The sequence below is a fragment of the Myxocyprinus asiaticus genome, chromosome 24 (genome assembly GCF_019703515.2).
Source record: "Myxocyprinus asiaticus isolate MX2 ecotype Aquarium Trade chromosome 24, UBuf_Myxa_2, whole genome shotgun sequence".
Classification (NCBI taxonomy): domain Eukaryota; kingdom Metazoa; phylum Chordata; class Actinopteri; order Cypriniformes; family Catostomidae; genus Myxocyprinus; species Myxocyprinus asiaticus.
The window spans coordinates 21,702,677-21,720,032 of NC_059367.1; the positions used below are offsets into that span (position 1 = coordinate 21,702,677).

At 37.6% G+C, this 17,356-nt stretch overlaps 1 protein-coding gene across 5 annotated transcripts in view; it reads right to left on the minus strand.

The window, feature by feature from the left end:
- The window catches only part of kazna (kazrin, periplakin interacting protein a), a 50,425-nt gene that overhangs the window by 31,145 nt on the left and 1,924 nt on the right, over positions 1–17,356 (minus strand). For 4 of the 5 annotated variants that reach the window (XM_051652498.1, XM_051652497.1, XM_051652496.1 and 1 more), the window contains exon 2: positions 132–215. In XM_051652498.1, coding sequence (XP_051508458.1) covers positions 132–215 — 84 coding nt within the window. Of the gene's footprint in view, positions 1–131; positions 216–6,432; positions 6,566–17,356 lie in introns of those variants that run through there. The other variant, XM_051652499.1, reaches the window with a different exon arrangement.

The following is a 17,356-nucleotide window of genomic DNA, read 5'->3' on the forward strand; positions in this document are numbered from 1 at the left end:
CAATCTGACATGTACACTCATTTTCATTCCACTAGTCAGTGGTGCGTTTATGAATGCAAGAGTGTGCTTGCGCCTGCCTGTGTCTATGCAGGCTTCTTTACATGGTTTTTGAGTGTGTGCAATATTCTTACCTTTATCTAATGATGTATCCTGGATAACAATGTCACTTCTTTGACTAAGCTCAGTCAAAGCTTTCTGCCTTTGCACTGGTGTATCTGAGAGAGAAAAACACATACACACTATTATATTAGTGAACACCAACAACACGAACAAATGTCTATAGCTCAAATCATGACCTCTGGTATCAGCAGTAGTGTATCTTAACTCTGATCCAGCTGAAATATCACACCACTCTCTGCAGAATGAGCTGGAAGCATTTAACACACAAATCAATGACAGCATAGAGGCTCAGCCACTAGATGCTTGTTATAATGCCTTCAGGATAGATTTCAATGTTTAGAAAATATCTCTGCCTAATTAAAATCTGCATAATCTTTAAGAAAAGCTTTGTTCTGACTCCCCAGTCTCTCACTAAGCAGTGTAGTTACCTTTAATGAAAACTACAAACTAAGTGAAAACATTTTCATGAACTGAAATAATAAATAAATAAAAATATCAATTGGAAAAACTTAAAATTAAAATACATTTTCATGACTCCCAAACTAAGTAAAATAGAATAAGAATTAATTATTATTTTAGATTGATACACAGTATGCTATAAAATTTGAAACCTTTACAACTTTCACTAAACATGAAAATGCCTCGATAACACTAGACAGCCCTAAGAAATGTAATGGTGTTAAACATATTATATTAAATAATATCAGTTAATCTGGGCCTGGGTAGCTCAGCGAGTAAAGACGCTGGCTACCACCCCTGGAGTCATGGGTTCGAATCCAGGGTGTGCTGAGTGACTCCAGCCAGGTCTCCTAAGCAACCAAATTGGCTCAGTTGCTAGGGAGCATAGAGTCACATGGGGTAACCTACTCGTGGTCGCTATAATGCGGTTCGCATTGGTGGGGTGCGTGGATGCCGTAGAGAATAGTGTGAAACCTCCACACGCGCTACTCAACAAGCTCAACAAGCTACATGATAAGATGCGCAGATTGACGGTCTCAGACGCGGAGGCAACTGAGATTCGTCCTCCGCCACCCAGATTGAGGCGAGTCACTACGCCACCACGAGGACTTGGAGCGCATTGGGCATTCCAAATTGGGGAGAAAGGGGGAGAAAATTGAAAAAAATAATAATATCAGTTAATCTATTAAATACAGCTAAAACAAAAACTAATTATACTAAAAAACTTACATTTAACTAGAACAAGAAAACACTGACAAAACTAACAGTCAGAGTGAAAACTAACAAAAACAAACCTAAATTGAAAAGGACAAATTAAAATAAAACAGAGATTAAATAAAAGTAATAAAAATTAAAACTATAATATGCCTGCCTCTAAGTGATGTGGTAAGATGTTTTCAGATTTGTTCTCTGATCAAATGTCACTCAATTTGAAATTTAGCAGGGACTGACAGCAAAGTGTCAAAGTTGTTACAGCTGTCAGTGACTCAATACACTCACAAATACACACATGTACACAAACACACGCATGCACTTCAAGAATATTGATTTCATGATCATGTGTGACATAAATCATGGAAGTGCTAAGTCACTTAATTTCCTCTTCTCTCATTCCTTCTGCCCTTCCCCATCCTTTTGCTGTAACAGTACAACAGACTGTTGAGAATAAACACTGTTCATCTATATTCTATCTAGCATCTACAAAGTAATTACCCAAAACACACACAGAGGTGGCACAGGTCTCTGAGAGGCTGTATCTTGAATAAGATGCGCTAATTTAAACTGAAACGGCTCTATCGCTCTCTTTCTTTCTGTCCCTCACTTACACCCACACACACACACACACACACACACACACACACACACACACACACACACAGTTTAACAGATCGGTGATGAATGAATGCATGAAAAGTATTGTTTCCGAAGCAGAGAGATGGAAACAAGATAAAAGAGTGAGGGGGTGGGATGACATGTCAAACCAAGAGACGAAAACGCAGCAGTGGTGGAAAATACCTGTCAAAACTTCAGGGAGACTGTCAAACACAACAAAAACATTTTAAATACAGAATATAACTTCCTTTGACATTTTTTCCTAACATTCTAGTTTTAGAAAATGCATCCTCTAAAGCACATGAATTCAGATAACTCATAAGCATCCCGTCGCCATGGGAACCAATTGGTTTGACTGTAATGAGTTTTTTCATAAACAGTTCACCCACCATGACACAAAACTAAATGGGTTTGCCCTCACCCTGATATCATTGTGGCTTAAATGAAAATTCTGTTTTTAATTAACCTCAAGTAATACCAAGCCTATAGAAAATTTCAAGGACGTAAACAATAACAAAGAAATTAGAACACTGCTGGGCATGTCTGCATTTCTGTAAGCTGCATTTTTATTACCCAGAACTGTCAAAATAAAATGACTAGCACGTCCTTTTAGAGCCTAGCTAAAATAGAACAAATTAGATATTTGCAAAAACTGAAAATAAACAATGAGGTGATATTACCGGATCTTTTAAATAAGACTTTGAGTCAACAAATTTTCTCAAATTACATTAAAGGTTTACCTGAAGTGACTTACCTAGACATGTTGTTGACACTGAGCATCTACACGAGAGGGGCAATGAAATTGTATCATAGTTTAGATGCTCACAATTGAGTGCAACTATCTGATTCTGGAAGTAAAAATCCCATAAATGTTTTTCCATAGACGTAATTGATTTTCAAAGATAACTTGAGCTCCGAGGTTGTTCATCGATGGTATATGCATCCGTTGAAGCCATCCATCTGCGATATTTCAACTTCATTGTTTAAAAATTGTGTTTGACAGCGAAATTCATGGTAAACAACTACATTACCCAAGGTACAGCAGAAAAAGCTTCACCAATCAGAGAACCGCGGCCAACCAAGCTCGCAAAATGTGCCCTGGAGCGACCACATGCTCCTATGAAGCACTGTGAATGACGTAATCAAGTCGGTGTCTCTTCACCCTTAAACTACTTATCTATTTGTACATATCGGAATATTCTGCAATAAATCTAAAATCTATTGTTTCTATACCTATAATCAAGAACATAAAATCAATTGTTTTATCTATTCAAAATATTTTTTATTCAATGACATCATTCGCAATTGCATTTTTATCTGATTTTCAAATACTTTTTTGCTTCAAATCAAAGTTTGTAATGTTGTGATTCACCTGTGAGCTGGTTGGTTTGGTTCATGGTTTAGAACGCTTATGTAGGATTTTTGAAAAGTCAATGGGAAAAATGAATGGAAAAATACTTCCAGAACAGACATGGCTGAAAAAGTGGGCGGACACTGTTGCGCTCTATTATTTCCACAGTGGCAAGGTCAGGAATATTGGATTGCTCCTGTTATAACCAATGAAGCTGTTAATGCAAGCGCATGACTTGCAGACAAGGTAAGGGTTTTCTTTTTAATTATATAAAATATAATAAAAAATAAATTTAAAAAACTTTCCTTGTGTGTCACTTTCTTCTGCAGTAGCTTCTATACTACTCTAGCTTCTCTGAGAACTTGGCAGTGTGATACTGCAGATATTGTTGACTTTTGTATGACAAATTGCTTGTTAAGTTCCTCATTTTGTTGGTTGCTTTGGATAAAAGTGTCGGCTAAATTACTAAATGTAAAAGACTTGCATAGTTTCATTCATTATAATGGGAATGATCTAGTCACTTTTAAAGTCCTTCAAAAAATACCCTGACTTAATTAGCCAGCTAAACTCAACCTATCAAACTTACTATTTGTTGGCAAAAATGTCATTCACCTACTAGAGTTAAGATGTGTGCTACAGGTGTTAGTACAGCACGTATCCATCCAATCGTCTCACATCACTGCAGTGGTTCATGCATCCATTTGTGGCTGTTTTTTTGGAAAAAATTTCGGAAACTTTAATTTCCCTTAGTTCCAGGCATCCAGGGAGCATCCAGCCACCAAACAACATAGTCTACATTTTAATAATGACATTCTACTACATTCTATTGACTTATTAACATCACTATGAATAAAGTGCCTCCCGCTGTTGTTTTGAATAAGTTTGACAAATAGCTGGAAATGTTCAAGGAACAAAGACGTCACTTCCTTACACCTACAAATAGCCCTTGAAATGGTCTATATGCTAACATTTTTTCTGTGAATCACCAAAGGAGCATTTTGAAAAATGATTACACACCTCTATTCCAAATAACAACAGTTCCTAGTGACTTTGGGCTGTCAAGCTCCAAAAATTGCAAAAAAACACTATAAAACCACCATAAAAGTAGTCCATTATCACACTTGATTTTACATTGTGGCACCCCAATGCTTGTATGTTATTAATATAACAAGTTTAAAATCTCTCATTCAGGGGTCAAAACTCATCTATCTCTCTGACAGACAGTCTCCAGCTCAGTCAGGAGATGACCAGGGGTTGCTAAGCAACTGATGACAAGGTAAAAGTGCCCAAACCTGCCTGTTTTAGGGGCATCAAAGGGCCCTAAATTTAGATGTCGAAAAGGGCTATAGTACCAGACCAGGTCATTCTCCGTTGACCTCTCTCATCAACAAGGCATTTCGTATGCAGAACTGCCGCTCCCTGGATGTTTTTTGTTTTTGGCACCATTCTGAGTGAACTCTAGAAACTGTTGTGCGTAAAAAATCCCAGAAGATCAGCAGTTACAGAAATACTCAAACCAGCCCATCTGGCACCAACAATCATGCCACGATTGAAATCACTGAGATCACATTCTTTCCTCATTCTGATGGTTGATGTGAACATTAACTGAAGCTACTGACCCGTATCTACATGATTTTATGCACTGCATTGCTGCCACACGATTGGCTGATTAGATAATCGCATGAATAAGTGTAGAGGTTTTCCTTGTAAAGTGCTCAGTGAGTATACATGAATTCTTCAGTAAGTTATTATTTCTGTATCTGCTTGTACAGAACAACAACAAAGATGAACACTGAAAGTTGAGAGGCACTTGAACAAAATAATTTTAGCCTGTGACAAATTAACGGGGCTTAGAAGAAATGGAATATCTGCAATAAGCAAGGAAACATATATTCAGTTGTAATCATGGCCATAAGTGAAACTCACAAAATTCGAGAGAGTATTAATGCAAAATAAGAAGAAAAGCTTGGCAGTGCCATAAGCAACCCATTAATCCGATTGAAGGAGATGTTCATGGGACATAAACAAGTTAATAACAGTGATAGAGAGATCTGTTAAAAGCTGTCAATTAATGCAGTGCTGATGGCCTTGAACATTCCCTGAATGATCAACGATGCTCTCACAGTCACAGGCGTGTCTTCAGGTCTTGTACAAGCTGCTGAAATATTCTGCTATTCTCTGAATTTAAATGCTTTTCAGATTTTGAAGTGCAGGAAGACCACCATAACAATTATGAATTATTTGAATGAAGGCTCAGCTTTTAATGCCACAACTCTGCCAGCCCAAGAATTCTCCTGATCAGTATGTACGTTTGTGCAGAGCTTTATCCATTATGAATCTCAACAAAATGACTAGATAGCACAGCAATGAAGAAACCCTATTGGTTTACTAGCCTGAATGTTAGAAAATTGATTTCAGTCAAAGATGGCTTTTTTTTAATCACTTTTCAGTGACTGCTAACTATAAAGTTTGTAATACAAAGTACATATAAAACCCTTTCCGAAATGTTTCTCTTTAGACTAACCTTTATACCTCAATTGGTAGGGAGGGCTTATTTCAGAGTGCCATATCATCTCCGAGTGCTGTAAATAGCAAAATACACAAACAAACACACACACTCTCTCTCTCTCTCTCTCTCTCTCTCTCTCTTTGGCTGGTAACACCATCCAGTCAGTTTGATGCCAAACGGTAAACAGATATAAGTACATCTGTGTTCAACATTATGTTGAACACTGGCAAACACAGCACACAAAATTAAATCCTTAAAACTTAACTATAAACACAAAACGGTTTAGGATCCATCCACTTGATGGGTTTCTTGATAAATCTAGACAAATTACATATAGAAAATCCACAGTCACATAACTGACTCACAAAACTCTTACAAATCCCAACTTCATATGGTACATATATAATAAATATAAAACAAATATTCACAACTGCATACTCTGTGAGAGTAGTGCAACAGATAGGAGTTGAATAACCTATCCTGTTGTTTGTTTCTGGAGCCACAACGGTTAAATATGGCAGAAAATGCAGCATGTTCAAATTTGGCTGATCAGATCATATGACAAAAAGGAAAGCTTGCATACACAATGGGTCAGTAACTGTGACAGCATGCATGACAACAAATGCATTTTCTCTGACACACAGACATATTAGCTACTCACTTTTTTGTTTTATAACCCAACAGAAGTGAAAGAGACAGTGCGGAAAAACTGTCCTATCAGCTCCTCTAGATGTTCCATACTAACAGAGCAGGTGGAATATGACACTCCCTGAAGCGTGTGTGTATGTGTGTAGTATAAGAGTGAAGTGAGTTAACCGAGAAGCTTTAAACTATGCAGTGCAAAGGTTGTGCAGACTGCCCCTTCACATCCTCTCTCTCTCTCTCTCTCTCTCTCTCTCTCTCTCTCTCTCTCTCTCTCTCTCACACACACACACACACACACACACACCATGAATATTTATTTATAACTTTTTTGAGTGTTTCGACCCATACTGTTATTAGTGTGATAAATGAGGAGTTAGCTAATGGAAGTTCTGTAGTCTTTTTATGATTTATTATGATCTGAATACGGCCACACACACATTCACACATGCTCACTCATCCAGGCCAAGACCATAGTCAGAGATCAGATGGACTTTAATGCTCATGAGGGGTCAACAGGCTCAATCAAGAGCACTACAGCAGGATGTGCAGGTGTCAGGTGACCTGAACACCTTCAGTATACAGAGACTTATCCAGCACTACACTGTCATCAGTAAAAATGTATGTCTACAGCGTTAATCAGTTCAGCCTGAACGTGTGGTTTTGAGTTCTGTGAAAGAGAAAGAGAGAAAAGGCAGGGAAAGAGAATAATGATGAACTGAGAGAGAAAAGAAAGAATGAGGGAGAGAAAGAGAGAAATGTGGTACTAAACTGACTGACAAAAATACTTGTGACAACTGGAGACTGGGGTTATTTTTTAAGCTTTTATGACAAACATCAACACACTCCCTTGCATGAAGACTCATAGTTACACACACACATTCTCAAAAGCCATAGACTAGTTAATCTCAGTAGAATAAGGATGCTTACATACTAATGCAAGCTCTGAAAAACCATTTGAAAAAATATTTAAATGCTTAAGATCTGTTTTGAGTGTATTAAAAGAGACAGGTCAGTTTAAAATTAAGCAGTAAATTCGATTTAGATTAGATTAAATAAAACTGGACCTATTTGTCTGAAATTTGCATTAGTCAAAGGATGCCTGTCAGAGTGCGTTGCAGTGAAAGTTAATATTTTCTCAACTTTTGATTGCATGATGAAGCAACACTTTCTACATCCTTGCAATGTAACTTCCCCTTTGACATAAACCAGGTCTCTAGACTAAAAAAATGACTTAGGAGCCATTGGCTCCTAAACTGAAATATTAAGGAGCTAATGGCTGTTTTTAGTCACCAAATCACAGAATTGCTTGATTTATATTGCTGTTGAGAAACAAGACAGAAAGCCGAAGGAAAGGAAGACAGCTGACAGCCCATAAATCGGATGTTTAATAAACAGTATATATAGTTGAGAAGATAAGTTTGCATTCCCTTTTGTCTCATAAATGTTTACACCCCTTTCATAATTTATATAAATATAAGAGATAAAATAATTTATTTAGTACTGTTTTTTAGAATCTACATTACAGATATTTACATAAAGTATAGTATGCATATAGTAGTGTGTTGTATTCTTGTGCATCAATGAATGTTTGCACCTTGTGTAATAGTTGTGTACAAGTCAAAAGCTTGAGATATATATATATATAGTTTTAAAATATTGTCTTAGTCTTTCTTTACTGTTACCGGTAGGTCCAGACACAGAGACTACAAGAGTGCAAATTGAACGAAATCCCAGATGCAGTTTATTGTGCTACTCCAATCCCAATCATTAATTACCAGAAGAAAAAAAGTTGTACACAATACAGGACTTTTAATTATAATGAAGCCTGAAATACACATGGGACACCTCTTATTTTTAAATGTCTGCGCTCCCAGTTGTAAACTTACTGACAGCTGATTCGCTGAGAAAATGAATCTGATCTGACCTGAGCTCCTGAGTTCAAACCCTCAGTTCTTTTCAGGTGAAAAAGACCCGGTTCAAAAGAGTAATTTGTTCACGACTCTCTCACACTGGGTTTGTTGTTGCATGCGGTGCAGCGAGCTCGTCAGAAACAGAACGGGTGAAAAGCGACTCAAGACACACTGGTGTGCTCTCTAAAGATTAATTCAATAACAAACAATATGATATCTGACGAAACCGCATATGAACACACACAACCCAACTGTCGCCAGTGGCAACTAGATTTTAAATTATTGTTGCAATCAATTATTTTTTATCGCATTTGTGACTATTTTGGTCACAGTCTGGAGCCCTGTAAACTCAAGTGTGTAGGCACCCTAATTCTGGAACATCAGCAGACTGATCTCACAATGAATTTGACAAGAGTAGGTTTGAAATTTCTTCAGCTAAACTCGGTTTGTGCATACCAAAATTCGAACCACTGTGCCCAGTGGCCACAACAGGAAGTGTTCTTGACTGTATGGGCACGCGTGAGCTCCAATTTATGGGTGTAATGTCCTCTGAGAGGCACCAAAAGCAAGTTTTTAGTTTAAAATGATGTAATACAGTGAAGGGGAATGCATATTTTATTACCTCTATGGTACAAAACCCAAACTCCAAATCTAAACCTAACCGTCAGTGGATTGATAATGTAATCTTAGAGTGAAAATCAAAGCTCAGAATCACGTTCATCATGGATTATGCAAACATGATTACTTCCTGGTTTCACATGGGACGTGAACCTGGGTCTATGAGGCTGTTGACGCAATGCTCAGTTGCACCACAAGAAAAGGTAAACACAATTTAATTGATGCCAGTAATGGGAGATGGTGTTTGTCAGTAACCCAGCAGAATGGGGTTGATGTCAGGGTGCTGTAACATTCGGCAGCAACATACTGACTTCCTGTGTCATTATGTTGACATCGCACCTCTAGTAAAGAATAATGAGTAGTGGTAGATTTCTTCAATGGCCAATTTTACTCAAAATTCACTAAATAATATTTAAACACAGAAAATGCGCACTATGCATTTACAAGGCTGTAAGTAGATTTGGAATTTACACTAGGTGGAATGGCCACTTCAGTTAATCAGCCTTTTGGGCACAGTTATCGACTCTCAAAATATCCAAGTATTGGCCATTTAATTGGCCTGGATGCTATATTACTAATTATGAGATCACTCACAGAGTCTATCATGTGATGACATCAGTGAGTCTGAAAAGTTACACAACAACAACTGTACAAAAGAGAATCATAATCAGAAAGGGTGAGACATTCATATAAGTGACAAGAATATTCATAAACAAAGTGAGTAGTTTGTAATTCTACAGCACAAAAATAAGTGAATCACAATCATTGGTGAGGTCAGACGGAGTGAACATTATCAGGCAACGTTAAAGAGTGACTCCACATCAACACGGTGAGTAGGGAAAGAATCAGCATTATTTAAAAGAATACAGTGCATGTCAGCATTAACAGAGAAGTAAAATGTACATTGGCATCATCTGAAAGATATGAGAGAGCCAGAATCACAAGCCAGGTAAAACAGTCAGTCAGCACCATTGGGAAGTAAAGGAATTCAAGACGATCAAAAAAAGCAAGAGAATAATACAGGATAAACACTTAAGAGGTAGCATGGATTAGTTGAGAGCACATCATGCTCATATGTCTGATAATATTAGATTAAAACTAAGCCCGGAACTGCCTCTAACTTGATGACAGTGATTTAGCCTGACCTTTAAAGGGGTAATGTCATGAGGAATCAAATTGTCCTTGATCTTTTGACATATTAGAGTTTATTGTACTATAAAAACATACAGTACGTTTCCGAACTTAAAACTTCCTCTCAGACTCCCCACCTGGCGAACATCCCATATTTCCCATTACACAGGATGCATACTGAAGCGGTCACACTACAGAAGCAAACACCCTGGTTGACCATCTATTACAGCTGGATACAGATTTGTTAACCCTTCACATTCACAGCTTGTGCTAGTCTGAACTATTTTCACTGTTCTTAGTTTAATAGCATTATTGTTTCACCAAATCTTAACTCCCTAATAATAGAATTATTCAGGAGCAACAGTATGCCGACTTTAAGTTTTCTATTGTTATTTCAGTTAAAACAACTATAGTAGTTTGACTGCATACTTCACATAAAGCCTAGTGTACACTACATGACTCAAGCTCATCTCCTTTGATGTTTTGTGTCAATGACTGGTCTGCGAGGAGAAGTCTTGGATCTCTTGACGAACGGTCTTGTTGTGTGCGCACTCCTACGACAGGCCTAAATGAGCCAGTTTTAAAAACAGCTTGATATCCAGACATCTTGTTGTCAGGTGTACGCAATGCCCCAACGAGCGAAAGACTGACAATGAGCCAAAGCCAATTAAATATATAGAGAACTCAAGAAGAGGGCAAAGTATTAGGAAGCAGAAGACAAAAAATAATTAGAAAATAAAACGAAACTTCACCCACATCTCCCTACCCACTGTCTTTATAATTTTCAGCTGTTTTTGTTATTTTTTTCTTTACAAATGGTGTCAATAAACGCAAAATGGGCGAGAGACGTTCTTTCATGTTTGCTGACATGTTATCAAGACTAAACTGCATGAGTTTGTAAATGAATTTCGTTTTCTTAATTTTAAGATGCATTTTGGGCTATCTGTTTCAAACAGGACATAGCTAAAGTCAGCTGAAACGGACAGATTTTTGCCGGTTACGGATTTAAGCGTACAACACATTAGAAGCTCAGTTACAGGTACTGCACTAAAATTACTCTGAATTCTGCTCTAAACATCATGTTTTTGAATAATTAAGAGAAACTGTGTGCCTGTTTTTAGTGATTTCTTTCTCATCTTTTACTTTTTTGCACTTTATTATCATTCAGTAAAAAACAGTCATCATGACTGATGTATGTCCTCATGAAATCAGAGCCTCTCTCCTCAAAATCCAAACACAAGTGGTCAAAAGAGAAGACCAGGTGTAACAGTGATGTGTTTAGCTTATACATTTATGATCACATCACCCAAAACACATCTTAATACCAATGTACACGTGACGTGTAGTTGATACACTACAGTCCTGAAGTGTTCGCACCATCACGATGAAAATCAGGACTGTGAGTCACAGGACGCCGACTGCAAGTTGTGTAGTGTACGCTAGGCTTAAATGGGAACAAATAGCTATTAATAATTGCTCAGATTGAGTGCTTTCAGGAGATTTTGTAAAATGTTTGTGTGTTTTCATTCTTTTATTCATTCTTTAAAGATGTTAGCCAATCATACCACTGTAGGCGTGTATACTGAAATCTTAAAGGGGACAGCACAGAAATCCGAGGGTTTCAGACAGAGGGCCAGAAACAAAGATCATTTAATACTAGTATGTTTTTTTTTTTTTTTGGCAAAAACCTTTACTAACACTATAAGTTAAATAATAAGGAAAATAATACATTAAAAATAAAAGGAATGATAAGACCCCTCTAATGCTGCTTTAGTGCCATTTAAAGCCTTAAATTATGGTGATCGCTTTGATCCGAGTGTGAAAATGGTCTTTATAAGTGAACGGAGCTGTGTGTGCACTTGACTGCTTCAATCCAGCTGTTTGATCTGGATATATGTCAGATGTTTCATCTTCTGCCTTGCATTTAAATTAGGCAGTTCACACGTCTCAGAGATCAGGATCAGGACAGCTTGCAGACCCATCTCAGTGTGCCAATGCACAACACCTGTCTTCTCAATGCACTCCCTTTGTGAAATAAACAACTAGATACATTGTGCATTTTAAAAATAGATAAACACCAGCGCATGAACAAACACACTTATGAAAATATAACCACATTTATACAAGGCAAGCAACATAATCGAAATCTAAAATGCTAACGACCCCCTTAATAGCTCATTAATGTCACTGGGATAAACTAAAAGCATTGTGTGTGTGAGTGTATGTGAAGAGAGGGAGACAAGCTTTTAGCGGCATTATCAGTCCTCTCCTTTGTGATGTCATAATGAGAGGAAAGATTGCCTAGCAACGCACACTGCTGCCTAGAGACAGACAAATGGGGAATTCGAACTTGAACAGCCCCCATGACACCTGTATAGCAAATTGTCTGTTTGCAGCGTGGTTTATAACACTGGAATGAAAACAGTAATTACAAGAGCAATTGCTAATTTGATAAAGATTTAAGTGGAAAAGGTCAGGTGACCATGTATCTAAACTAATGACCTCACATTCACTGTTCTCAAATGTAAATATACAGTAATTCTCAGAAATAACCAATCTCTTGTATGTGCATGCCAACCAACAGCTATTAAATCAAAACAATTACCTAGCCAAGCCACAGATGCAATTCAAAAACAACAGTCTACCGGCAGATGTATGGGCAAGTACACATAGTTTATAGAGGGTTTTTCCCCACTATCTATAAACATAAATCATCTACAAAATACTGTAAAAGAATTCAACAGAATCCTGCCTTTTTAGAATGTTTCTGGCAACCCCTAGTTAATACAGAGACATGCCCTTAGTGGGCAATGATTCTACGAGCAGACAAAACTGTGTGTGTGTTTATTTGTATGCATTTAGCGTCTCATTCATTAGCAGTAGGTCTTTGTAGGGCCATCTGCACTGCTGCTCTCTCTTCTAAAAGATAAATTAGCACTGTTCTCATCTACACTGACAGACTGTGTTTGGGCGTATGTGTCTGTGTGAGTTTCCATCTTGATTAGTCATTATTTTGTCAATACGCACTTCCTGCATTCTGACATGTTGCAAAATGTCACAAGCATTAACAAAGCCCCTGATTGGCTGTTAGAGCAGCTTGATCAGTCTGAATAATTACAATAAAAAGACAAAAGTGGGGATTGCATTCAGTGACATGGCAACCCAAGCCCAAGGCAGAGCAAAGAGAGGTGAAGTGGATGTGGGACGTTAAACACAAGATCACAATCTGCTGAGCTCTCAGTGAGTGCTGAATGAAATGAGAGAGCGCTGCGGGCAGAAGCATCACAGTGACTGTCAAGATTCAACTGAGCTCATGAGGCGAATATTTACTAAGTAATGATAAAGAATTGAAAAATGAATGACTTCTGTCTTCTGTTTGCACATTTTGTTGAATAATTGTGTTATGTGTGGTTGAGTGTGTGTGTGTGTATACAAGTTAAAAGTTAAGTGTGTAATGTTTTCCATGGTTAAATACCTTCCCCTATCCAGGTTTAATGTGCAAAAATGACTATAGGTAAGCCATTTGTAGGTTTATTTACCCCAAAATTGTAAAGCCTGTGGCTCTGTGCTGTTTTCAACATTGCTCTTTTTTTTTTTTTAGTATCTAGGGACTGGGGATGGGAATCCGGGGTTCTGATTCCTCTTAACGATTCTGATTCTTTAACGGTTCCATTAACGATGCTAACATTTGAGGAAGAAATAGGAAATAAGAAATTGAATTTTTATTGCATTTACTTCCATCAGCAGTCTGTTGCCAAACAATGAGATAATTTCAGATTCCAACAGATCAGATATAACAAATCAGAAATAAATTTAATACAATTATTGCAAAAGGCGTTTTTACACAGACTTTTTAATGACTTTTTACAGGCATTATTGCAATCCTATAAGTGGTCCTACTGTAGTCTCTCACATAGCCAGACCTATGACTACGGCAAAGGTCTGGGGTCTGTAGCAGCTTCAATTGGCCAAGAACTGCCCATTTAGACAGGAAAAGCCATCTAACTGACTGACATGTGATAACTGACATGCGACCAATAACAGTCAGTTATGGCGTGTTCAGGGGCGGGGTTATCGGAGATATACAGTATGTACCATAATATATGCCGACATAGGGGGAAATTCTTTATATAATGGCACGCGAATCTCCGCGAGCGATTGCAAAGAAAATACACTGGAGAATAGCAGAAAATGTGTAGAGAGTCTAAAGGCCCAAATATACTTCATACGAAATCAAAGAACGAACAGGTGTGACATCATTAAGAACAAAATCTGGCCAAAAAGAAACTGTTTTTGTGTCCATTTTGGTGGTTCGTATCAGCTCGTCTGGGCGAACTTTTAGGAAAACTTCTAACTGACTGCTTAACACCTTCTTACTGCCATTGGTCCTTGTCATCGGTAGGTGTGACCTGGAGCTCCACCTACCTTGATGCTGACAGCTCATTTTGTTCATGTTGTTCAGTCAGTCAAAATCAGTCAAAAATAGCACACTGGCGTGTAGAGTTATTAGTGAGCTGGTGCAAATGTACCTACATCTCTTCACAATCATTCATGTAGAGTCATGTAGAGTCACTGATAACACATTTTAATGTCACATTAGTTAAGGTTTTACATGTAGCGTCCTCATATTTAAATGATCCTCTAAATGCCTCCCACAGCAGTGTGGCGGGTGTCTGAATGTTCATAAACAGTATACTGTTGCTCAACTCTTTAGTACTTCTTTTTACCTCTGAACGAAGAACGAATAAGAACTTCTCCGGAAGTTTATTGAGGCCTTGAGTACAGCACAGAAAACCTCATTATAGAGAATTTCACAGACATAACTGTGTAAACAAAGCAGAAAATGCAGCTCTGCTGATGGATAATCCGCTTCACTTTCTGCTACGTGCCTTAAATGAAACTAAATATCTTTAAAAGATTTTATGTCAGTAACCTGGCAAACCTGGGCTAATTCTTTGATTATATCATCCTCAAAAGTGCTCATTTTATGAACATGGACCCTTGTGAACACAACTCTGCTTCCAGGCGGACTGATAAAATATCCTACTCGCTGATCAAGAAAGCGTTTTCCAGTTTTGTATGCTATAAGCATCAGATGGTTAGAGAATGGCCTGTGGGCGGTCCATGGCTGAGACTAGTCCACTGTAACTATATAGTAAATAAAAATGCAATTTATCTAAAAAAAAAACATGAGCTAACATATTTCATTAAATTCACTTTTTTTTTTTTTTTATAAAAGTTCCACAGATTACAAGAAAACTTTTAACGTGTAGGCCTGTCTTCATCTACACATTGTCACTCACTGTACTGCCTGTTTCACACAAACAAAACATGCTCTTAAGAGTCATTTGTTCGGGAACCGCATTGGTCGTGCTGAGGATTTAAAAGAACCATCTCATAAAAGTAATTAATTAGGGAATCAGACTACACTTGTCGTGCTGTATGTTTTGCTCTATAGATTCAATAGAAACTGCTCATAAAGGCTGATTTATGCTTCTGCGTTGAACCTACAGCGTAGGCTCCACAAAGTAGCCAACATGTTGGTTTGCATACACGTTGGTGTCTTCATTGTTCTGCGAGTACACAGCCAAAATGCTAATTATACATTCCTGCATTGCGGGGAGCAAATAAATGAGAAAAATACTGCATGCTTGCTCGAGTCGCATAAATAATAATATATACATATTTTGGCTTACTTTTGACGTTCTGTGCTGAAAAAGAAATCAAATTTATTAATAACTAGGAATGCACCGATACCACTTTTTCTCTTCCGATTCGATACCAAATACTAATGATGACAATAATAAGAATAAGAATAAATTGTTATTAATATTATTATTATTGACTTTTTATTTTAATTTTAAATACAACAGTAATATATTTAAATCGTGCACTTTTTAAACCCTTTTATTTTGACATTCTGAACTCTCCAAGAAGTCCTGTATGTGTCTGTTTGTAGGCAAGTTCACAGTAATTTAATTCGCTTCTTATTCAAATTCTGGTAAAATGCACCTCCAGTGCCGTTCTAAACGCATTTTATAAGTGAACTGAACTATTGAGCATCTACATCTGAGATGCTGTTTTGAGTAGCGCTCAAATATTGTGCACCACTGTGAAGGCTAAAAATAGCCACGAGTGCATCACCATACTGCGTGAGTTTCTGTCAACAGAGCAGCACATTCACTAACGCGCTGGCGCCGCGCATACTATATATTTACTTATTAAACACAGCCTTTTGTGATTCACAGAGCGATCGCACATCTTCAGGTGGCTTTGAATAAAATGCACGAGTCATATGAACTGCTTTAATGGTGTTTTTATAGTTCTTTTATGTCATTTTTGGAGCTTGACAGTAATGAACATGATTACCACACAGTATCGATTTGGATCGGGCTCGTCGGACCGATACCTGATCCGTCTAAAAGCTTCAGTATCGGAGCCGATACCAATCCAGGGGTGTCATTTTAAAGACTTTACAATGCATATAGGCAATATAACCATCTCTTACCAGATGCTTTTTAATTTGCTGACAAATTAGAAGTGTTTTATTTCTATAACTTACGAAAAATTATTATTTACTGTACACAATACTGTCAAACATACAGTCAAAACATCGTGCAGATTGAAAAACGTTTGTGAGTAGAATACAACATCTATTATTTCACTCATATATCAAATTAGTATCAAGTAAAAGCCCTGAGGAAAAAAGCTTTGAGTTTATAAGCTGTAAACAGATATCTATTGTTGTGTTTCGCTTGTAACTCCATTAAACACAAACAGAACATCAAAACAGCAGATGCTCCTGATTGAGACAACTACTTCCAAATACAATGTTATATGATGTATAGATATTAAAATAATCTAGGATAAAATGTGATCATCCTGGGGGGAGGGGGGGGTCTCTGGATACAAAGTTCACCAATCACAGCTGTTGTGGTCTGCATCGAAGTTACATTTTTGAAGAGGTGCACGTCAGGCAAATTTGAATCCCACGCGAAATCCACGAGGAGAAATTCTTCACCGCCGGAAGTCCATCGCGTGAAAGTCACGATCGCACGGATTCACATTGAGATTACTGTATTTTGCCCGTGGAATTTCGCCGTGCAAAGGTATGTGTGACTGCACCTTTAAGAGTCATTTGCTCAAGAAACGCACTACACTGGTCAAGCTGTTGATTGAAAAGTATGGCTCATTCACTGTTCACACTTAGTGTTTCACGCAGTAGATTCACAAGAGAGGCAGCGCTGTCGCTAAATGAAGAAAACACTGTTAAGAGTATTT